The 23827-nt window shown below is 41.1% G+C and overlaps 1 protein-coding gene across 1 annotated transcript in view; it reads right to left on the reverse strand.

Annotated features, from left to right (window-relative positions):
* Window positions 1–15316, reverse strand: part of LOC114049753 (adenylosuccinate synthetase isozyme 2-like) — a 46927-nt gene extending 31611 nt beyond the window's left edge. Inside the window, 2 exon segments of the mRNA XM_027871144.1 lie at window positions 14641–15184; window positions 15186–15316. Of these exon segments, the coding sequence (XP_027726945.1) occupies window positions 14641–15184; window positions 15186–15316 (675 nt within the window).
* Between the last annotated feature and the right edge of the window lie 8511 nt (window positions 15317–23827).

The following is a 23827-nucleotide window of genomic DNA, read 5'->3' on the forward strand; positions in this document are numbered from 1 at the left end:
TTGCCCTAAAGAATGCCTAGGTAGTGCAATGGATAGAGCACTGCACTTGGAGCCAGGAAAATATGAGTTAAAATCCTGCCTCAGACACTTACGTGACTTTGGGCAAGTCACTTAGCTCCTATTTACCTCAGTTACTCATCTATAAAATGGGGACACAACGGAAAAGGAAATGACAAACCACTCCAGTATCTTTGCTAAGAAAACCCCAAATAGGGTCACAGAGAGCCGGACACAATCGAAACAACAACAACAACAAAGAATCCTATTCCCAATCCTGACTGCCTGTTTTTGAAATCCTAATCCTTTAGTTCCAAATACGATCTCTCATTTTTTATCTTTTTATCTCCAGTACACAGATTGAATACACAGATAGAATAACATGAGTGGTTAATAAATTCTTGCAGAGTGATAGTAAATATACGCTTATAAATTAAAAGGGATCTTGAGGATCTAGGTCAACTGGTTCATTTTAAAAACACAAAAACTAAAGCCCAGAAGTTCTTAGTGACTTTTGCCAAAGTCACAAAGCTCGGACTCAAACTTAGGGCTTCAGAATTCATATCCAACAACTGTAACACTCTTGTACTGCAGTCATACAATAGTTTTAATCATTTACGCTAAATTTAATCTCAGCACTAAAGAAACTATGTCTCATACTTGATAGGTCCGCCACAATGCCCTACATACAGTAAGTGCTTAATACAACTACCTTGAATGTTTGTGATCGAGAGCTCCATCTAATAACAAAAAGTTACCTTCAAGTACTTAGTGAAGTATAACATGTGGCTACTTGGAAAACGCTTATTGACCTGTACATATTTATTTCAGAATGTCAGTAATAGTAGTGATAGCAGTACTAATAACAACAGACAATAGATTATATATATGTATGTATAAAAACACATAGCTATAATGCCCCCCCACACACACACACTGAAGCACGTAAGCATGAAGAGAATTAACTACCTAAAGAAGTATGATATCAAGAATCCAATTCTCTAACACCAGAAGAACCACAGCATGTGAGGTTTATTTTTCCTTCTGTCAGATAAAGATTGAGGTAAACTGCAGTAGTTCAAGAGTTTATATTGTGAATCAGTTTCAAAGTTCATAAGAATTTATTAATCCACTACTTAATGTGTCAGGCCCATGACAAGCTCACAATCTAATGGGAGACAGAAAGCAAACAAATGGGTTCCAAAAAGCTATACACAGGAAAAAATAGGAAATAATCAACAAAGGGAAGGCACTAGAATTAAGGGAGGTTTAGGAAAGGATTCTTATAGAGGGTGGGATTTTAGTTAGGACTTGATGGGAAGCCAGGAAAGACAGGAGATTCTGATGAGATGAGAGAGCATCTCAGGAATGGGAGATAGCCAGTGAAGCTGCACAGAATTGAAAGATTTTGTGTCTTGTTTGAGGAATGTCAAGGAAGCCAAAGTGGTAGGGAACAAGATGTAAAAAGACTGGAAATGGGGGGGGGGGGGGCCTAGACTGTGAAGCTCTCTGAAATACAGAGAAATTTGTATTTGATTCTAGAGGGGACAATACAGCCACTGGAGTTTTCTGGGGTAACCAGTGCTGGAAAGTGTGATCAGAGGGGCCACATAAGTAGCATGAAACCAGGTCTTAGTTAAGTACAAGCAAATGGAAAGAGTGAAAAAGAAGAGTTTAAGATAAAAGCAAGTTTCTTAACTATGGAGCAGATATTCCAAACAACAGAATGGAAGGGATGGTTAGATCTGGAGAGGGATGTGGGCAGATAGGTTGAGGAGAACAAGATGTGAGGGAATGAGAAATAGCCTATGTATGATCCCAGTTAAGGGTTCAGAATCACTGGGACACTGTCAGTGACGAATAAGTGGATGAAGATACAGGAGTGGACAGGAAGCAGGAACTGGCAATTTGAGGTAGATCTGTTCTAGAAATAGGCTCAGGAGCAGTGGAGATGGTTTTGGGGAAAGATAAAAGTCAGAGGTCCTGACGCCAAGATTTGAGTTTGAGGCATCATAAGAAGAGTCAGGAAAAAAGAAGCCAAAGGAGGAGGGCTGAACTGGGACTAATGCATGGATGAAGGCAGAAGGCATAGGTAAACAGGCTAAATTCAGGGCACCTTGGAAAGTCTCGGGGGAAGGCCACACAGGCCAGCCAGGACTGGATCCCTATGAAGCAATACTCATCGGGAAGTTGCAGAGGTAAAACAGAAGCCACAGGTGCCTGGCTAGGACTGGATTCAGGTGAAATAGGCCTCCCTGGCAAAATTCAGCGACAAAAACAAGGGGCAATGTCTCACAAGCCTTAGCCACCAAGCTTCACTTTATTCCCCACTCTTAAGTAGACCTCTTTCATAGCCTGTTCTGTCCACCACTTCGGTCTTGCCTCTCCCTCAAAGCAACATTTCAGTAACACTAATCTACAGTAGCACTACGCTATCTGTTAAGCTTGACTTTGGCAATTAAAAAAAAGGTAAGTTTAGTTACTTCACAGTTGTGTGTATCTACATACCAGTTCCCTTCAAACCCTAACCAGCTGTTCTGTCAGTTTCACAAGACCTTGGAATCTGTGTACCAGCAAGCAGAAAGAATTCCCAGATACAGAAACTCCCTCTACCAATGCAGGCTGAGACCTTCTCTACAACTTGAGAATGTTCGAGTTGCTTTAAGCATTACAGACTAAGTGACTTGAACTCAGGTCTTCCTATCTATCAGGTCAGCATTCAATTCACTATGCCATTCTAGCTCTCAATATTAACAATTTATTAACTCATTAACAATAAAAGTATGGGGAAAAAAGAGATTTAAAAAAAGGAAAGGGATGGATGTAACTTACAATGGAGCTAGAGATGACAGGATTTGTCAACTGACTAGATAGCAAGTGGGGGTGGAGAGAAGAAGGAAATGCAAAAGGAGTGAACCTTGGTGAACACCTAAAATTGAAGAGATCTATCAATCATTTTCCCCTTAAGTCCCTTTTATCATTTATACAACACAACCTTCAAGTAGAACATAAGCCTAGTTTTCATAATTGTATTGCCAGCAGTGGAAAGAGCACTGACTATGGAGGACATGGCTCCAAAAGCCTGTGGGACCTTAAGTAAGCCTCCACCTTCCTGTGCCTCAGTTTTTTCATCTTTAAAACAAGGGGATTGATCTATATGGCCTCTAAGGTCTTCCCCAGTTTGAGGTCTATGATCTATGAAGCTAGCACATAATAGATGTTTGTGGTTTGAAATGAATCCCTGTGGAAGGAAGGAGGGAGGAAAGGAGAAAGGAAGGAATAAAATACTCTTAAATCAACTACTGCATTCGACAACTGATCCAGTTCAAACTTCTAAAAGTACAATAGTCTATACTTCTTTACCTAGCATTAAGCTCAACTCCTAACCAAAGTGTTTGAAACAGGCAAATCCAAAGACTTTTTCTCTCAGAATACCACAAAAGTATTCCCTTACAACAAAAGAGAATTAAACAAAACCAACTGACACTGCAATGTGGCAAACTCCATTAGGCAGCTAAGAGAAGGAAGGTACATTTCTTCATTGCTAAGATTGGCCCACACAACTAAAGTGTGGGGCTTTTTTGTGTATGCCTTTCATTTTTTTTTTTTAAGAGGCCATTCTTTGCCTCATTTCTTATTAAGCCTTAATCAGTGAATAGGGGTTGCCCTCCGTCAAACTGATACTTGTTGAAGACCTTAGCTTGAAAAGGCCAAGGTTCCCCACTGCATCCTAGGCCATCTCCAGTCATCCTACTCTATATCTGGCCACTGGACCCAGATGGCTCTGGAGGTGAAAGTGAGGCTGCACAGCCCTCCCTCACTTAAATCCAATTCACTTGCATGTTATGCCATCACTTCCCTGATGTCATGGTCTCTTTCAGAACAAGGGACAAATAGCAAGTCTCCATCTTTCCAATTTTTGCATATCAATCAGTCCATAAACATGTATTAAATGCCTACTATGTGCAAGGCACTGTGCTAAGCACTGGGGATATAAAGAAAAAGCAAAAGACAGTCCTAGTCCTTGAAGTACTAACAAATCTAATGAAGGAGACAACATGCAAACAACTCCATACAAACAAGCTAAATACAGGGCAAACAGGAAATCATCAACAAAAGGAAGGCACTAGTATTATAGAATGATTGGGAAAGGATTCCCATAGAAGACAAGTTTTTAGTTGGGACTTGAAGGAAGCCAAAGAAGCCAGAAAGTAGGAATGAGGAAGGACAGTATTCCAAGCATGGGGGACAACCAGTAAAAATTCCCAGAATCAAGAGATGAGAGTGTCTTATTCAGGGAAAACCAAGGAAGCTAGCTAGTGTCAGGGATTGAAGAGTATACAGAGAGCAGTGTAAAGAGTTAGAAGACTAGGAAAAGTGGAGGGGCGAGCACCAATGTCATAAGGGGCTTTTGAATGCTAAAGGACTTTATATTTGCTCCTGGAGGCAACAGGGAGCCACTGGAGTTTACTGAGTAGGGGGCTGTCATTTCTTATAGCACAACAATATTTCATTTCGTTCATATACCACAACTTATTCAGGAATTTTCCTATTTTGTTTCCAGCTTTTTACTACCAAAGTTCTATTAGTAATATTTTGGTATATATGAAATCTTTCTTCTGGTATGCAGCCTTCTGGGGGGGGTTAACCCAGCAGCATGTTCTCTGGGTCAAAAGAATTCCAAATTGTTTTTCAGAATGGCTGGACTAATTCACAGATCGCCCAACTGCTTTTTTTTTTTCTTCTGCAGTATTTTACACTGCTGACCACTTCCTTCCTTATTCTCCTAGGGCTTTAACCTCTTACTAGTTTCCTTCTCTGACGGCCACCCCCCTCTTAGCGTATTTTTCCTAAAACTCTAGCAGGGATGGCGAACTTGTGGCCCTTTGACTGAATCCAAATCCTCTTAATAAAAGGATTTGTTCTGTAAAACTTGGACTCAAAAGGCCACACCCAAGGCCCTAGAAGGCCACATATGGCCTTGAGGTGCAGGTTCCCCAGCCCTGCTAAATTCTCTTCAGGCTCCTTCAGAAGAGGAAAAAACCCATCATTTTTAAGATTGTACATTCCAAAAACTCCAACTCAACTTGTTCAAAACTACTCTCTCTAAATCTCCTCTTCCTCCTCACTTCTCTATTATTGCGAATAGCACCACCAATTCTCTTGGTCACCCAGATCCAAAACCTTTGATATCTCCCTCACTCATCTCTACAATGCTCTTTCTCACTCATTCTTTTTTCTCTTTTCCTTCCATTCTCATTGCAACCTAGTCCCGGGCCTTCATAAGTTCTTGCCTAGCCTACATTAGGGCAGCTAGATGATGCAGTGGATAGTAGTGCACTGGGCTTGGAGCCAAAAAGATACGAGTTCAAATCCAGCCTCAGACACTTACCAGCTGTGTGACCCTTGGCTAGTCACTTGATCCCTATTTACCTCAGTTCCTCATCTGTAAAATGGGGACACAATGGAGAAGGAAACGGCAAACCACTCCAGTATCTTTGCCAAGAAAACCCTATGAACAAAAAGTCCAGGAGGTCATGCAGAGTCTTCCATGACTGAATGACTGAACAACAAGAAGACTACATAAAGAGCTTACATTTCTGGTCTCACTCCCCTACAATTTTCTAATGCACAACTCTCAAATGATCAAAAATTTTCAATAGGTTCCTCATTCTGACCTAAGGAAAACAACATCCCCTTGAGAGAGCATCCAAGGCCCTCCATAATCTGGCTTCAGTCTGCCTTTCTAAACTTTTCATATTGCTCCATGCTTTGTTGAAAAACCTCTTCCAAGCTTTTCCACCTCTTCAACCTTTACTTTAGTTTTACACTTAATTTCCTTACACCCCTCCCCTCCAATTCTAACTGCTGAAATTCTACTCAATCTTCAAAACCAACCACAAATGGTTGCCTTCTCTGGTCAAACACAAATGCTGCCTTTTTTTTTTCAGGTTTCTGTTTTTTGGTGAGGCAACTGGGGTTAAGTGATTTGCCCAGAGTCACACAGCTAGTGAGTGTTATGTGTATGAGGCTGGATTTGAACTCAGATTCTCCTGACTCCAGGGCCTGTGCTCTATCCACTTCACCACCTAGTTGCCCCAATGTTGCCTTTTCTTGAAGAAGATTGTCTTCCCCCTGCTCTGAATTCTCACAGTACTTTGAAATTTGTCTCTCATCCATTTAGCATTTATTTTGCATGTTATGTTTTTGTAAAATCAAAGAATATCTGACAACATCCTTGTGGGAGAACTAGTCATACTTATCTTTATATTCCCCTCAAGACTCATCAAAGGCACTTTTAGCCTATATCCACCCATGTGGACTTTTCTCCCTGCTCATTTTGAGCTACTCCTGTCCACATATTCTAATACATGATCCATGGGGGGTATTCCCAACATGCTAGGGGATCTTCCTTTTATCTCTTCATAATACCTATATATGAGTGGAGCACTTGGCCATCTACTGCTTACTTTCTTAAAAAAACTCCCCATTTAAGAAAAAAAATCATATATGAATATCAATTAAAATTTTTTAATCCCTCATTTCCTTCAAAGGTCATCTTCAAAACACCATCTTCCAGCATAAAGTCTTTCCTAATCTCCTTCAGCTCTTAGTGCTTCCCCTCTTTCTAAAAGTCCCTTGTCTACACATAAACATACAGGTTGTCTCTATAGATAGGCTATAAAATCCTGGAAGGCAAAAACTGTTTGACTTATGTCTTTGTATTCTTTACCTCTAGCACAATGCCTGGTACACAATAGGAATTTAATACTTACTGAATAAATACAAAAACTAAGATAAGAGCATCTGAGTAAATCAAATTAAACCTAACCCTCAAACCACTCTGATCCTTAAGGGGAAAATTTAATGACACAATATACCAAGATTTATCTCAATACAGGTCACATTCTGATATAACCAATTACTAAATTTTGTTATATTACTTGAGAAGTCTAGCTAATTTTAAGTGTGTGGTCTATGATTCTGAATTAAATTCACCTAGCTTGTCAAGTTCACTACAATTTAAGTCCACTACATGTTCACTAAATTAAGTGGATGAGTGACCAAATATCACTAATATTAAATAACATCCTGGTCAAGTAATACAATAACATTTTAAAAACCAATTTTCTGCTCAAAATACTGGTGTACAGAAAGGGAAATAAAAAAACCTAAAGGAAATGGCCAACTTCTTTTGAGCCTGTAAGATGAACATAGGTCAAGAAAAAAACCTGAGAACTTGAACAAGAGAGGCAAGCACCTAAATACAATACTGAGTCAAGTTTTAAAATGTAAAATATACAACTAAAAAATCCCCCATTATTCATTTTCTTGCTCTGTAGTGGCTTCAACACATCCAGACAGCCAGGGTCTGATTCAATTAAGGGAAAAAAACGACTGTTCATTCATTTTGTTCTTTTAACTAATACCAGAGAGATGTGCTTTTGTCAGCTACAGTTACCTATGACTTTTAAAAATCCTAGGAAACTGTTGTCTGAGACACATAAAGGTTTTCAACTAACTTGCTAGAATTGATACAGGTATTAAACACACCCTAGAATCTAAACTACCTTCATGTTGAGGTTTAGAGTTGGGAGAGCTGGTTCAGGTGTGAAAGAATTCACTCAGACCTCTGTAGCCATTGGTGATGAATTCAGGGGGGACCTTAAAAATGTTGGGGTGCTACCTGAGATGATGAGAAATAGACGTGCAGGTCCTAGTGTCCTGAAAGAATTCACTCTGACAGTCTCCAACTTAAAGAAAGGCATTTATTGGGGTGATGTACCCAAGTGGGCCTGGTCCCCATAAGGCAGAGCCCCAATCTACCTCCATGTGGGAGGCAGAGCATAGGCCACAGGCCCCGCTCCCCTAAGGGAGAAGAGCGGCCCCTGCTTCCCATAGGAGGCAAAGACCTTTAGCCAGGTCAAAGGAATGGTTTAAATACAATTTTATGGAATTGGGGGAAGGGGACAAGAGAATGGGAGGAGCAAGCACGGCTCCAAAATGCCTGGGATATCAGGTAGTCCAGAGGTGATATGCAAAGAGAACAGAAAAGGAGAGGGGAAGAGTTGTTCTGGAATTGAGGGTGCTTTGTGAAAAAACATAAATAAGTCCACGGGGGGGGGGGGGGGGCTTCAATGCAAGAGTCTTCTTTGATCACTTTTCTGGCTGGTCAGGTCTTGCATCTTACTTCCTATCTCATGTCCTGCTTGTTCCATCTGCCTCAAGCACTCTTTTCTATCTCATACATACTAAATCTCTTACGCTTTCAATTTCTTACACCAGATAACTTGACTTCTCCCTGAAGACACTACCCTTACTTAGCCTCTCCAGTCCTAGATACACCTTCCCTTAGTGCCACATCAACTGCCTGCTCCATGTTCCCACCAGATGTTCTGCAAAAACTCAATACATCCAAAACAGTCACCTCACAATGCAGCTCTCTAAACTTCTCATCTTCTGTTGAAAGGTCCACCATCCTTCAAGTTCACAAACTTGGAGTCAAATCCCTTCCTCTCCCCTTTATCCCCATGTCCATATCCTATCAGTTGCCAAGTTTGGTTGATTCTACTTCCAAACCTCTTTCATCTGCCCCCTTTCTCTCCACTCATAGCCCCTACTTTAGTTCAAATCCTCAGCAACCTTCTAGCCAAATCCAGACATGTAGTTTGACACAAGACAGTCTGAGAAAGAAGATGCTAGCAATTGAGGTGATTAAGAAAAGCTTCACATAAAAACTGTTTCTTGAATGAATAAAGAAATTCTTGGAGACAGAGATGAGGACAGTGAGAGCATTCTAGGCATGAAGGGTGGCAAGTGAAAAATGCAAAGTTAGGAGATGGAGTGTAATGTTCAAAGAATATCAAGGAGGCTTAAATCACTGGATCAGTGTGGGAGGAGAAAGCATAAGACTAGAAAGATAAGAAAGGGCCAGGTTATGAAGGGCTTTAAAAGCTAAACAAATAATTACATGTCGATGTCATTGACTGAATGGGAAAGAGAAGAGAACGACATGGTCAATTCCGTGCTTTGAGGAAAATCAATGTGACCGCTAAATGGAAGATGGACTAAAGTGGGGACAGACTTGAGGCAGGGAAATCAACTAGGAGGCTATACTGCAATAGTCCAAGCATGAGGTGATGAGGGCCTATATTAGGGTGGTGGTAGTGTCAGGAGAGAAAACCACAGGAATTGGCAACTGAGTGGATGGGGGAAGGGGGGCAAAGTTGGAGAGTGAGTAGAGATTAATAGCAGCTAATATTTATACAGTACTTCAAACTGTATTTATAAATTTATCTCACAACAAGTGCTATTATTAGCCTCATTTTACAGATGAGGCACAGAGAGGTTAAGTAACTTGCCCAAGGTTATGCTGCTAATAAGTGAGGTTGTATTGAACTCAGGACTTCCTGACTCCCAAGTTCAATGCTTTATCCACTGCCACATCTAGCTGCCTGTAAAGGAAGACACCTCTCTGGCTGGTAAGCACAGTTGACTGGAGCCTGAGTGACTGGAAAGATGGTAGTGACCTCAACAAAAATAGGGAGTTGAGAAGAGGAGAGGGTTTGGAGGAAAACATGAGTTCCATTTTGGCCACATTAAGAGTCTGGAAAGAAAGGTTGTAAAGACCTTTAAAGCTAGTAAGTAGAGTTTATATTTTATTCTAGAGACAACAGAAAGTCAATAGAGTTGACTGAACAAGGAAATGACATGGTCAGATGCAAACTTATGGAAAACTTCTCTCACAGCTGAACTGCCCATAAAACCAGTTCTGAAAAAATATTATTACACTGATTAATCCATATTTGTCTTCTCCAAAAGAAAAGCATTATATACTTTATCAAAAGTTTTACTAAAATTTATGTAAACCACATCTACATTATGTCCCTCATCTACTTGTTAAATAATCCTGTCAAAAATGGAAATGAGACCAAGATTTATTCTTGATGAAGCTGTTTGGGCTCTTCATATTCACTTGATAGGTACTGATTCTATCAATCATCTCTTTAATGCTCTATTCTAGAATTTTCCCAACAATAAAACTCAATGGCAGTTTTCAGACTGCCCTCTTCTCTCTTCCCCTTAAAAAAAAATTATTTGCCCTTTCTTAAATCTTGTGGCATTTCTGCTATTCTCCACAATCTTTAAATACATCAAACATTTATTAGGTAATCACATCTTCCAATTCTTAAATTTGCTACGGGCAGCAGAGACAACTGCAACAATTGGTCTAATTCCCAAGCTTCAAAAATCTCCCCTCCCTAATCCATCCTTTATACAGCTAACTTTGATATTACTAAATATCACAGGTGCTGACCAATTCCTCCAAAGATAGAAACTCCTTTATAAAGTATTTTAAAGTTCTTCACAATAGGGTTCATGTATAGCTTTTATTCAGTCATCAAGCATTTAAGTGCTTACTATGTGGCTGGCTAAGAACTGGTGATACAAAAGAAGACAAAAATAAAATTCCTATTCTCAAGAAACTCACATTGTAACAGAGGAGACAACAGTAATTGTGTACATATAAGATAATATACTGTTAATGGAAGGTAATCTCAAGGGAAAGGGACTGGTCAATAGGGATTAACAGAAAAAGGCCTCCTTGGGATATTTTGAGTTGAATCTCAAAGGAAGGGAGAAGGCAGAGATAAGGAGGGAAAGCACTCCAGTCTTGGGGCACAGTAAAAGCTTTTAGACAGGATATGAGAGTGTTGCATGTGACCAATATAGCAAGCAAACTAGTGTTTCTGGATCATCGAATACATGAAGGAGAATAAAGTATAGGAAGACTAGAAAGTTAAAGAAATTGTGAAGGACTTTAGATTCCAAACAAAGGATTTTACATTTGACCCTAGAGTTAACGGAGTACGAAAATGACAGGACCTTTGTCGGACTTTAGAAAAATCACTTGGGCAGCTGAGTGGAAGATGAACTGGAGTGGGAAGACTTTGAGTCAGGGAGACCAACCAGCAGACTATGCAGATAACCCAGACAGGAATTGATAAGGACCTGCATAGGATGGTGGCTGGGTGGGTAAAGAGAAACAAACAAAAGCAAGAGATGCTGTGAAGATCAATAAAATCTGACAACAGATTGAACATGGGGAGTGAGGTAGAATGAGTTAAATGCAAGTTAAATGAATGACTAGGAGATGCCCTCAAGAGTAATAAGAAAGTTGGGAAAAGGATGGAGAGGGTGATGGTGAGTTCTATTTTATTGACATATTGATTTCATGGTGCCTATTCATCCAATTTGTTCAAAAGGCAGTTAGTGATAAGGACTCTAGCCCCTTCAGGTAATCAAGAGAAAGATCAAGGTAGGATATAGAGTTTGGGCAATGATCTGCATAGAGAGAGAGGATAGTTGAACCTATGGGAACAGCAGGATGGAATAGAGAAAAAAGAGAAGGCTTAGAACAGATTCTGGAGGGACACTCAAGTTTTTGGGCATGATATAGATAAAGATACAGCAAAGGAGACTGATAAAAGAGTGTTAAGATAGGGAGAAGAACAGGAGAGAGTAGTATCACAAAATACTAGAGAGGAAGGAGTATCCAGGAGGTGAATGACTGATAGTGTCAAAGGTTGCAGAGAGGTGATCAAGAAATTTAAGGACTGAGGCCACATTTCCACATTTATTTCACATTACTTCCCCCTTAACTCTACATTCCAATTACACTGACTTATTCAAAGTTCCTCATATAGGTCCATTACAGCTCCTACCTTCAAGCCCTTACCCAAGCTACCTGCTGTGCCTAAAATGCTTCTCCTTAGTTCTGTCTTCTGGAGTCCCTAGCTCCTTTTCATGTTGAGTCCCTTCTACACCAAGTATTCCAAGTTACAACCCAACCACCCCCAAATTATTTTGAATTTACTTATGACCATGATGTTTTCTTTCCTACTGTATCATCAGTACAAAGTACACTCTTTAAAGGCTGGAACTAATTTTTTGTCTCTGCATTTCCAATGTCTAGTACAGAACCTTATAAATAAGTGTTTATCAAATCATTACTTAATTGAAAAGTTCCATTTCATTTTTAACCAAAGGTTTCCTGATTCCAAGTGCAGTAATCTATCATTGCCTCTAAAATTATGACAATACTTACACTGGGAAATTTGGAAAGTATTTTACATAGCAGGCCAGAATATTTTCCAGTACTTTTAACAACTTCACTTTTTTATAGGGAGCTTTTACCTTCAAAGACCTACTAGGAAGCTAATATCACTTTACAATGGTAGGTATAGGGTACATGTGATTGATTTATATTTAGGTCAGGAAACAGTATAAAGATTTACTGCACTAGATCTTCAAAACTGTAAGATTGAGAAATGCAAGTTTACAGAAGAGTAAACTAAAGCACTTTAGTAGTAGAATTAAGTCAAGATTGCCCTGCTGTTCCCCTCTATAATATTCAACTACCAGTGTTTATCTAACTTTTCTACTTCCAACTTGGTACCTCTAATTAACTGCTTACACAGCAGTTATGGTTATAAGAGGCAGATCCTTGCTTGCCTTCTCTTTAGGTAGGCTTTATTTCCTAGCCAAGTGAATACTAACATAGTTTCTCCCTAAACCTGGTAGGGTGTTGACACTATGAAACAATTCAGATAATGTAAACCAAACCACTTCACAAACCTTAGAAGCACAATACAACTACAAACAATTCATTAACATTTAGCTTTTGTTTGATTGTCCCACCACCTCAGCAACCCCTGGCAATGGGGCCCCTCAATCTGATGGCTGTCTGGGAGTTCCTCCCTGGATCCAACTCCATTTAAAGATAGCACTAAGGAAATTCTCATCGTTTTCCACCTAGTTACTTTCCTGGACTTCATCAAACTCCCAAAACCAATCGTTCTGCAAGATGAAATCAAATCGGGAAATTCATACTTCCTCAGATCATTTCCTATCAGGACAGCATAACTTCATCATGCCCCCCCAACAAAGTAAGCACCATTCCTCCATTTCTGCTTCTTTTTATGTGTTGTCTCCCCAGTAAGTTGTGAACTTAAAAGCAGGTCTATCTTATGCCTTTCTTCTCATCGCCAGGGCTCTCAGCACAGTGTTTGGTACAAAGGAGGCACTTAATGTTTATTGACTTTGACTCTGCTGGTGCCAGTTGTTGGTTTAATTTGATAGGAGGATGGAGAAAGTTTCTCATAAGACTTAGAGCTAGGGAGCAGCTAGGTGGCAGTTAGGTAGCCCAGTGGATAGAGCACCAGCCCTGAAGTCAGGAGGACCTGAGTTCAAATCCAGCCTCAGACACATAACACTCACTAGCTGTGTGACTCTGGGCAAGTCACTTAACCCCAATTGCTTCACCAACAACAACAACAAAAAAGACTTAGAGTTAGAAGACCGTTGTAGCTCAACTTCCTATATTACAGATGAAAAGCAGGCCCATTAGAGGAGAAGCAATTTGCCCATGGACACACAGGTCAGTAACTGGCAAAGTCTGGACTCTGGTCCAAAACTTTTGGTTCCAATAAACTTATGCACAAGTCTCCTAGCACAAAATCATGCTTTACCTCCTAAAGTATGGCTATAGTCTTAAAGTTTTTATTAGAGAACGGATGGGAGAGGGAACAAGGAAGTTAGTAATGCCTACAAATATTGTCTCATTTCATCCTCACAAAGGCTCTACTCTGTAAGGTAGGTACTATTATTATCCCCATTTTACAGTTGAGTAAACTAAAGGGGAACAAACAGCTAGTAAGTGTGGAATCTGAAACTCGTGCAGGTCAGACATTCACTCAGTGCCCAGCTGCCTAATCAGACGGCCAATGCTAAACTCTCGGAAACTGGTACTGGTAGAACCGTTAGTCGAAAACCTTTATTAAGTCCCTACTAAGTGGAAGGCGAATTAGCCCAGGATCCGGCGATTTGAAGGGGAAATAAAACAAACCCAGTCCCTGTGCTTCTGGAGCTGGCTGCCTTTAAAAAGGCCTAGCTCTCTCTACGCACCTTCAAAGCAAAACACAGAGAAGGAACCGTAAAGACCACGTGTCTCCGACCGAAAGTACATGACCTAGACTCGTTCCCCCAGGGCATGGGTTCTTTCCTGGGTTTCCAGATTTTTTTGATACATTAAACTTAAGTAGTTTCCTTTGTAATGCCCCGTTTTTATTTTGTGCACTACTGGAAGCAGGGGGTCCCCGGGTTTCATCAGACCGCCTAAGGAGGTCCAACACGGCACAGAAAGGGGTAATGGCCAACTCCGAAAGTCACTCGGAAAATGAAACGTACAAAGGACACGTGCCTACATGCCACTTTAGGGATCTTATTGTTCCAATACAGCAATACATTCTTCCCCTTGTGATCCTAAGGAGGGGAAGGTGAGTGGAGAGGCTTCGTAAAGACTTCGGGCTGGGCCCCCGAGAGCCGGGGGAGCCCGCAACACAGCCGCCGCCCACCCCGGGCCGCGCCCAGCCCTGCGTCCACGAGAGGCCTCCGCCCCGCCCGCCCCGGGCCGGCGCCTCCCCGCCGAAACCCGGGCCCCCGGCCGCAGGCTCCCGCGCCCCTTCTCCCGCCATTTTCCCAGCGGACGGGCGAGGAGGGGCCGGCGCCGCGCCTCCGGGCGAGGGCGGAAAGGACCCCGGGCCCCTTCCTTCCTGCCTGTCTCCCGCCCCGCGGTCTCACCTGGCAGCGGCAAACGATGTCGGCGTCCTGCGCCAGCAGATCCACCACCTTCCCTTTGCCCTCGTCGCCCCACTGCGCGCCCAGCACCACCGTCACTCGGTTCCCTCCCGGCCGAGCCACGGGGTGGCCGCACTCTCCGTTGGGCACCGAGGCCACTGCGGAGCCGTTCTCGGTCAGCGACATGGCTGTCGCAGAGGGGCACGCAGGGGAGGCGACACTCGACTAGTGAACGCGGCTCCCCAGCGGATGCCGCCGCACATGCGGAGGTGAAAAGAAGCCCGAGGACGGTCCCCGCCCCTCGTCCGGGGCGGACACCACCCCGCGGCGTGGCCCCGCCCCGCTTCCCTCCTCTTCCCCCTCAACGGGGAGCCATGACTGGCCCACGCCGGACGGCCAGCAGTCCGAGGGGGGCCAGGGGGCGGGGGCAACCGCCGCCTCCTGCCGGGACGCGGCGCCCTGCCCCGCCTCGCGCTCCGAGGATTGTGAGATCGAAGAGGCGCAGGGGCGGAGCTTGGAACTCTTTCCGCGACCCTCGCTCCTCCCTCTTCCCTTCCTCCTCCTCCCTGCGCCGGCTTCCGAGACCGCGCCCAGCTTTGCGGACTGGAGAGGTGCTGGATGGATGCCCCAACCAACGGACCGCTCCCGGCATGCAATGCGCAACGGTTGCACGTTGCATCCAATTGCAGTCGGCCCCTTCATGAAGCAGTGAATTCTGGGAATTGTAGTGTCTTGTGTTTGCAGGTGTCACTGTAGGAGGACCAGCCCGAGTCTGGCTGGGGTTCTCAGACTCCGGCTTCCTTGGCATTTCAATTTTGTTTTCTTGAGCGTAGGAATGGTTGAACAAAGGGAGTTCCGCTTCTTCCTTCTGCGATTTCTATCCAATTGTATTACTCTAAATTAGAGACAAGTGGCAAAGCTAGTCTAATGAAGGGGTAAAGGAACAAACAAATTGTAGCAGAGGGAGGGGGGGGTGCAAATTCAAAACAGAATAATTGTTAGAATAATAACATTTTAGAAAGAGGAGGAAGACTTAAAGATTTCCTTCCAAAAACTCTCATTTTACAGCTGACTAAACAGGCCTAAGGAAGTTAAAAGATGGGCCCAAGGTCACAGTCAGTAACTGGCTTGAAGGTTTGCAAGATGCTTTGAATAGCTTATATTATTTGAATATTACAGGTATTGTCCCCCATTTTACTGATGAGGAAAGTAGGACTTAGAAATGTCAAGTGACTTGCTCGTAATCTTGCAACTACAACACTGCTGCCTCTGCTAGCTAGTAACAGCAACAGCACTTAAAGTTCAAGATCTCTGGGCTTGTTACATACGTTGTAATGGGGATTGTTCTTAGCACAGTGCTTAATAAATGCTTGTTGCCTGTTTGAACGTATGGATTGAACTAGATTTCCATCATGTACCTTTCCTTTGTGGTTCTGAGAGTATAGTGTCTTTTTATCATTACACGATTCTGGCATTTTTGACTGGACTAATTCACAGTTCTACTACCTGTAAATTTATATGCTCATTTTTCTAGTCAACCATGAATTTTTCCATCTTTGGCAATCTTCGCTATGTTGATAGGTGTCAATCAATCAACAATCATTTGTCTTCAGGCAATGACTGAATACCAGGAATGTTGTATTGAATGTTGTAATGAAGTGTTGGAAATGCAAAGAAAGACAAAGAGTAGGCCCTACCTTCAAAGGGATTCAATTCAAATGGAGGTGGGGAAGGAGACACCATGCAAATAACTATGTAATACAAAATATATACAGTGTAAATGGAAGGTAATCTCAGAACTGAGTGAAGTGGTACATTAGTTTTAATTTTCATTTCCCTGATTATTAGCAAGTTTGAGCATATTTTTAGGTAGTTGTTCATAACTTACTTTTTGGAAATTGTCAATATCCTTTGACTACTTATAATATTGGGAATGACTTTCAACCTTTTAGATTTGTGTCAATTATGTGTGGCATTGGGATGTCAGAATTTTATCAAAAATAGTTCATCAGTTGATATCTTTTTCTATTCATTCCATTTGCAGTTAATTTTAACAGAAGCTTTTTTATTTTTATGTAATCAAATTAATCTGTTTTCCTTTTGTAGTGTTATATAGTTAACAAATTTATCTCCTATCCTCAATCCACGAGAGAAAATCTTCCATTCTCCTCTGACTTTTTGACGGTCAGATTTTTAATGTGTATCTTGTTTAGGCATTAAACGTTAGAAATTTATTGTGGTATATGGTATTGTGAACCATTTTGCCTACCCCCCACCCCCCCAACTGGTAAAGGACTAAAATCCAGATTGGCCAATCAAGAGAAAGACATTTTTGGCCCACTCTGAACTTGATCTACTATAATGCTTTTCATATTCTGGCATAACAGACATGCTTTGCTTTGCTCTCTGAGTGAACCCAAAATGCCCCTTCTTCTGTCCACAACTACAAGGCCAAATGAAGTTGACCAGAAGCATTCTTCTGTTTATGACTACCAAGGATAAGGTGGACACTATCTTGAATAATGGGACTTTTCTTATGTTTTCTTATGTTATGTTGTGTCATGTTAATGAAGAAGGAAACACAGATATCCTGGATCTGTAATTTCAATTGACACTTTGATATTCTCTTATCTTATTGTATTTACAACCTATCCTATTAAGAAATTCCTTTCTCATATTATGTTTGACATACATGGAGACTATAATTTTGGTTGACACAGGCATCCCGAATTGGGATTGCTCTTAGTACATAAAGGGTCTCCTTCAGCTTGCTTACCTATGAGTTCAGAATTATTTTCTGACTCTATCATGCATGATTCTCTAGCTTAATGAGAATAAATTAGCATGTTATAGCACATGTACAGCCTGATTATGTTTGTTCCTTGTTCAAACCTTTGGTAAGGTGAGCCCCATTCTGTTTGTTCTTAAACAAACGTTTGGTAAGGGGCAACCCCGTTTCAATTGTTCTTTGGACAAACGTTTAGATAAGAGGGAAGCCTATTCTGTTTGTTTCTTTGGACCAAACCTTTGGTAAATGGTTGACAGTATCAATCATGATCTAAATATTTTCCCCCAAACAGCTACATCATTTTCCCAACACATTTTGTTGACTAAAGAGTTCCCCTCCTCCCGTTTGGTGTAGCTTTACATTTGTGGGAGCTAGTACTAGAGTGCTTTATCTATTTCCTGCTATATTTTGTCGAATTTATTCCACTGAACAACTTTTCTATTTTTTTTTTTTTGTTTACTCCTGGCCTGCACAACCTGCAGCCAGCAGGCAGCCTACAGCTCAAGAGCTGCTTTTGGCATGCCAAAGGATTTCCTCTACATACAAAAGATGTTTTCCTCTACATTTTTCATCATGGCACCTCCCCTCCCCCCCAATCCTTACAATCCAATGTAGCAATGTAATTGCTACAAGCAGCCCAAGGGTTGTAATGGGCCTGCATGCTGAAGGTTGTGTAGGCCTGATCTAGTCTTTAAAGTTACAAAATTGTTCATAGTATTTGAGCCACTTATAATACTATTGGATTTTTACTGAAAGGAGTTTTCTAACAACAACAACAACAAAAACTTAACTGTTAAAAAAAAATTCATAGCAACACTATTTATAATTGCAAAAAAGATGGAAACTGTGCCCAATGACTCAAGAAAAACTAAACAAAGTGAAGTATCAGAACAAAATGGAATATTATTGGACCACGTGAATGTGAAGAATTCAAAGAAATGTGGAAACACATGTGTGAAGTGATAGAGTAAAAAAAAAAAAAGACAAAACCAAAAGAAAAATATACACAATTATAATACACGTGAAAAACATTGAATGACAGTTAAGGTCTTTTATAGTGTCATTGAGGATGTAACCAGGAATAAGTCTGCACAATTTAACAAGTTGTGGAATGAGGCCTTTATTTGAGACTTGGAGTATATCTCATTGATAAGTATAGATATCCCACAAACTTCTCACTTAGTAGTTTGGTGGGGAGAAAGAGAGAAGGGGAAGAGCAGAGATTGTTAGTCTGATTGCCTGTGGAGATGGTAGTGCTCTCCTCAGAGCCAGGAAAATTTGAAGGAGGAACAGATTTAGGGGAAGAAGATAATAAGGTTTCAGGTTTGTTTTTTTTTAATGTGTCTAAATAAAATTTAGAATAAAAATAAAAATAAAGTTTAAAAACAAATGAGATGTTGAACTCAGCTCTTCCAAACTGAGTCATATTCTCTATTCTACTCCACTACACGGCACAATTTAGCACTTAAATATATTGACCAGTTAACCAATTCTGTTTTTAAAGTTTTATTGATTATTTTTACACCAAAGTTTGTTCTATTACTGAAGTACATTCTATATTACTAATCAACCTTACCTTGTAACCAAAACAAAAACAAGATAAGCAGAATGAACCAACACAGCTACTATATCTGATAGCATATGTAATTTTCCTCTTCCAAAAGGAGTGAAGTTATCCATGGTTCTTTTTTGTTTGTGTAATGGGAATCTGTCACGTGTGTAGACCCCATCATCTTGCTAAGATGGCACCTCCACATGGACCATACTAGGGAGCTGCTTCTAGTAGAATCATGATAAAAGCATATGTGGACATTCTGTAACTGGTTTTGAAGAGATGGGGGGGGTTCTAGGGTGCTGCTAGTTTCACAGAGGTACCCCAAGATCGCGGAAGGTTTTGGGGTGCTGGGAAAAAGCCCCAGATCACGGTGTGGATCTGCCTGAAAGAATTCAACCCAGATCTTCTTCCAGCCAGAGAAATAGTTTATTAAAGATAAAGCATATAGGCCAGACTGCCAAGGAACCCAAACATCAGTGATCTAAATGGGGGCTAAGGTGCTCAGGTGACACTCATAAGGATGAGTGGGCTTGAGAAAATCTCAGCCTCTGGGCTTGAGAGATTCCCAGCATCAGAATGGGGCAAAGGTGAGTCTTAAGTACAGAAAGACTGTGGGAGGGATTTAGGAGTGGCCAGGCAGTTTAGAGTGACGGGAGGCAGGGCCTAGGGAGATCTGGATGGGAGTGGCCAGCAAGCTGGGGTGAACAGAACTCCTGGGTCCTGGACCTCGTGGCGCCTAGCTAGGATTAAGGGTGGCCAGAGGAAGGGGAGGGGGCTGGTTGGGTCCATTTGGAAGGTAATAAACAATGAGAATAGATAATGAAGGGAGCTGAAAAGGGGGACGTTTGCTTTCAAATGGAGATAAAGAGAGCTTTCAAAGGGAAATAAGGCAGTTTCTAAAACTTTAAGGTTTTCCTGGGACTGGTAGACAAACTGAAGCCAGGTTCTTTTTGGGGCCAGGAAGGAAAGCCCATTTGAATAAGATTTCAAAGAGAGAATCTAAAAGTTTTAAGATTTTCTGGGAATTGTAAACAAAGGAGCCAAATTCCTTTTGAAAAGGGGCAAAAGGGAAAAGGGGCAAAGGTAAACCCCTTCAGTTTCAGGTTGTCTACCACATATTTGGGAAGAGTCTTTTTCAATTGGATACATAACCAGAACTGTTGGGGAAAGTCTGAATAGACTCTAGCCATTTCTTTTTGCTGCATTGGCTTCTGAGGGAGTGAAGTGACTCCCTCACAGTATCTGCATCAGAGGAATGGCTTTAAGGCCTCCTTCTCTACTTCCCCATGAGGCCCCTCAAGAAACAGGGTTTCTTTGGCTGTTGTTGTTGTTTTTTTTTTTTAATTCTTTTATATCCCTAGTGTACAGAGTAAAGTCTCCAACCTTGGGAGTTTCAAACTACAAGCCACCCAAATCTGGGAGTCCATGAATCCAGGCAGAATGTTGTATCCAACCCAGCCCTGAGGCCTCTCAGATTACATACAACAATCCTCTGGAGTGACCTTCAGAGATTCTAGTCCAGCAGAAGTTAAGCAGCAATGCCTCCTTTGGATATAACCTAACACCTTCTTTGTGTCTAATCTTAGAGCTATTAAGAGCTGTTAACAGAAATGGAAAAACTGTTTACAAATTTGTACTTTCTTATTTCACCTGGGCCTTCAGTCCACCCTAAACCTTTCTTAACAAAGGACTTGGCATTCTCTTTTAGTTAAAAGATGCAAACTTTCACCATTTTCCTCCCAACCTTGTGTTTTCTACTATTCTCTCCTTACCCCCTCAAATTAAGACCAACCTTTCTTACTGAAACTACCCCCTTCTCGTGTGCTCTTTAATTCATCCCAGTGCCATTTCTTTGACTCTATCAACCAACCTCACTCCCTCATGCTTCTTTAATCTTGTCTTGCCTAGCCCCCTCCCCTTTCTATTTACAAACATGCCTCGGTCTTTCCTATTCTAAAAAAGGACCCTTCCTTTGACCCTGCTATCTCCTCAAGCTTTCTATTTTAAATACTTTGTTACAAGGGATGACCCACTGGAGAAAGGGGATGTTGGCCAAGGCTCAACATATTCAGAAAGTACTATTTTTCACAAAGGTGATGACTCCAGGAGGAGACTTGAGAAAACTCAAATGTACAAACAAAAAGATATCAATTAAAGTTTTGTTTAAAGGTTTGGTAACAAAAGAGAGGAAAGAGATAGAATGTACATTGATTCTTTACAACAAGAATCGAATTACTGGAAGCAAAAGATAACTTTTTTAAAGGTATTTCTACAGGGCATAAATTGCACACATATTAAGAGTGGGTATTCCATAAACAATCAATTCAACATTTATTAAAAGTGACTACTATGTGCAGGGTACTACGAAGATGAAAAATTGAGTTCTCTGTCCTCACAGAGGTTGCTGTCTATTAGTGAGAATATGCTTACTAAATATGAGAGTTCCCCAAGGCTCTGTCCTAGGCACTACTCTTTTTTTTTCCTTTTTTCCTTGTCTCTATTGGCAACCTCACCAGCTCTATGCATATTACTTAGAAATCTATATATCCAATTATTGTTTCTAGCCTCTTGAGCTTCAGTTAATCATCACCAATTGCCTGTTGGACATTTCAAATTAAATGTCCTAGAGACATCTCAAATACAATATATCCAAAAATTAACTCATTATCTTTCCCCCAAAACCCTCTTCTCTTCCAAACTTTGCTATTTTTCAGTGTACCAGGTTCATAACCTCAACATTAACCATTGGCAACTAGATATTGCAGTGGATAGATTGCTGGACCTGGAGTCAGGAAAACTTGAGTTCAAATTCAGCCTCAGATACATCCTAGCTATGTAACCCTTGGGCACATTACATAACCTCTATTTGCCTCAGTTTCCTCAACTGTAAAGTGGGTGTGATAATAGCCCGGACCTTAAAGGGTTGTGAGGATAAATGAGCTAATATTTGTAAAGTGCTTTGTAAACCTTACAGCACTAAATATATGCTAGCTATGTCCTGGACTCTTCATTCTCCATCATCTCCCATATCCAATCAGTTGCCAAATCTTACCATTTTACTTCCAAGATATCTCTTGCATCTGACCTCTTTTGTCCACGTACATAGCTACCCCTTAATTCAATCCCTCATCACCACTCATTGTAGTTATTGCAACAACTTCCTAATTGATTCCCTGCCTCAAGTTTCTCTTCATTCCAGTCCATCCTATATACTGCTATCAAGTAATTTTCCTTAAGCAAGTCAAGACATCACCTTCCTGATGTCTTTGGTCCTCTTTAGTCCTCCACTTCTCTATTTAAAAAAGTAAAATGTAATAAGATTTCCCTGGGTGTGCCCATATTGCCTTACAGGGTGGTTCCCTAAATCCCCTATAACTAGGATGAGGGTAGCTTCCTTTGGATAGCTACATAGGTGGAAAGTCTAAGTCTTTAAAACTGGCCAGACTGGGATAGTTTCTTTCTTTACGGCTTATGCTCTTTCCTGCACATTTCTGCTTGCTGTGTCTAGAGCATGAAAACCTAAGTTCAACCACAGCACAGGTGACATGAACTGAGCAGAGAAGGACTTCCTTCTTCTGCTCACCCTCCCTTTTACCCTGGCTCTGATAAATGGGATTTGGGGGCATTTGACTTGTTCTGTTTCATTTGTCTTTCCCAGTTTCAGGTGCTGGCTTTGGTGCTTGATCTGGGAGTTTAAACCATGGCCACTTTGGGGTGAGGATTGTAGAATGAATAGTGTAGCCAGTGAGCTATATAAGGGTACCTAAAACTAGAGCTAGAGTCAGGGTTTGGACTTGGAAATGGGACTGTGTGCTCTATAGGGACTGATAGAAGCTATATATTAATCCTTTTCCTCAGAGACATAGGTGATATATACTGGGATGGGGGTAGGAGAATAACCTCCCCCAAGTTGAGGGAGTATGTTTGTATATTTGTTAATGTCCTTTTGAGGTAAATATTCCTTTGTAAAGGTTAATATGACTGTTAGTAGCTAAATGGAACTGAGATTCAGGGACTATCCCCTATACTTGGGGAAACATCATCAGTGTGGGCTGGAGTCAATGACAGAGATTGTAGACAACCCCAGCCCCTTAAGGGTACAAGAGAACCCAGAAAGAAGGGTGAAATGTAACATATTTTACCTTCAGGTGATGGAGGCCAGGGTAATTGAATATTACAAAAGTTAACAGAAATATATATTTTTTTGTCCTTCCCACACTCATTGTATTGTAAAGAAAAAGAAACAAAGGGGAAAAATTGTAGCAAATATACATAGTCAAGTTAGAAAAATTCCCTCAATGGATCATAAAAATGGGAAAAGGACCCATATGTACAAAAATATTTATAGCAGCTCTTTTTGTGGTGGCCGAGAATTGGAAATTGAGGGAATATCCATCAATAGGGAAATGGCTAAACAAATTGTGGTATATGAATATAATGGAATACTGTTGTTCCATAAGAAATAGTGAGCAGGTAGACTACAGAAAAACTTGGAAAGACTTGAATGAACAGATGCTGAGTGAAATGAGCAAAACCAGGAAAACATTGTACACATTAACAGCAATATTGTGCAATGACCAACTTTGATATGCTTAGCTCTTCTCAGCAATGCAATGATCTAAGACAGTTCCAAAAGACTCATGATGGAAAAGGCTATCCACATCCAGAGAAAGACCTGTGGTGTCTGAATGCAGATCAAGGCATACTATTTTTGGGGGGTGGGGAGTTTCTTTCTTGCTGTTTTTCCCTTTGGTTCTAATTCTTTACAACATGACCAATGTGGAAATATGTTTAATATGATTGTACACGTATAGCCTATATTAGATTGCATACTGTCTTGGGGAGGG

This window comes from Vombatus ursinus, unplaced genomic scaffold, assembly GCF_900497805.2.
Source record: "Vombatus ursinus unplaced genomic scaffold, bare-nosed wombat genome assembly UNPS02014798.1, whole genome shotgun sequence".
In the NCBI taxonomy this organism is placed as follows: domain Eukaryota; kingdom Metazoa; phylum Chordata; class Mammalia; order Diprotodontia; family Vombatidae; genus Vombatus; species Vombatus ursinus.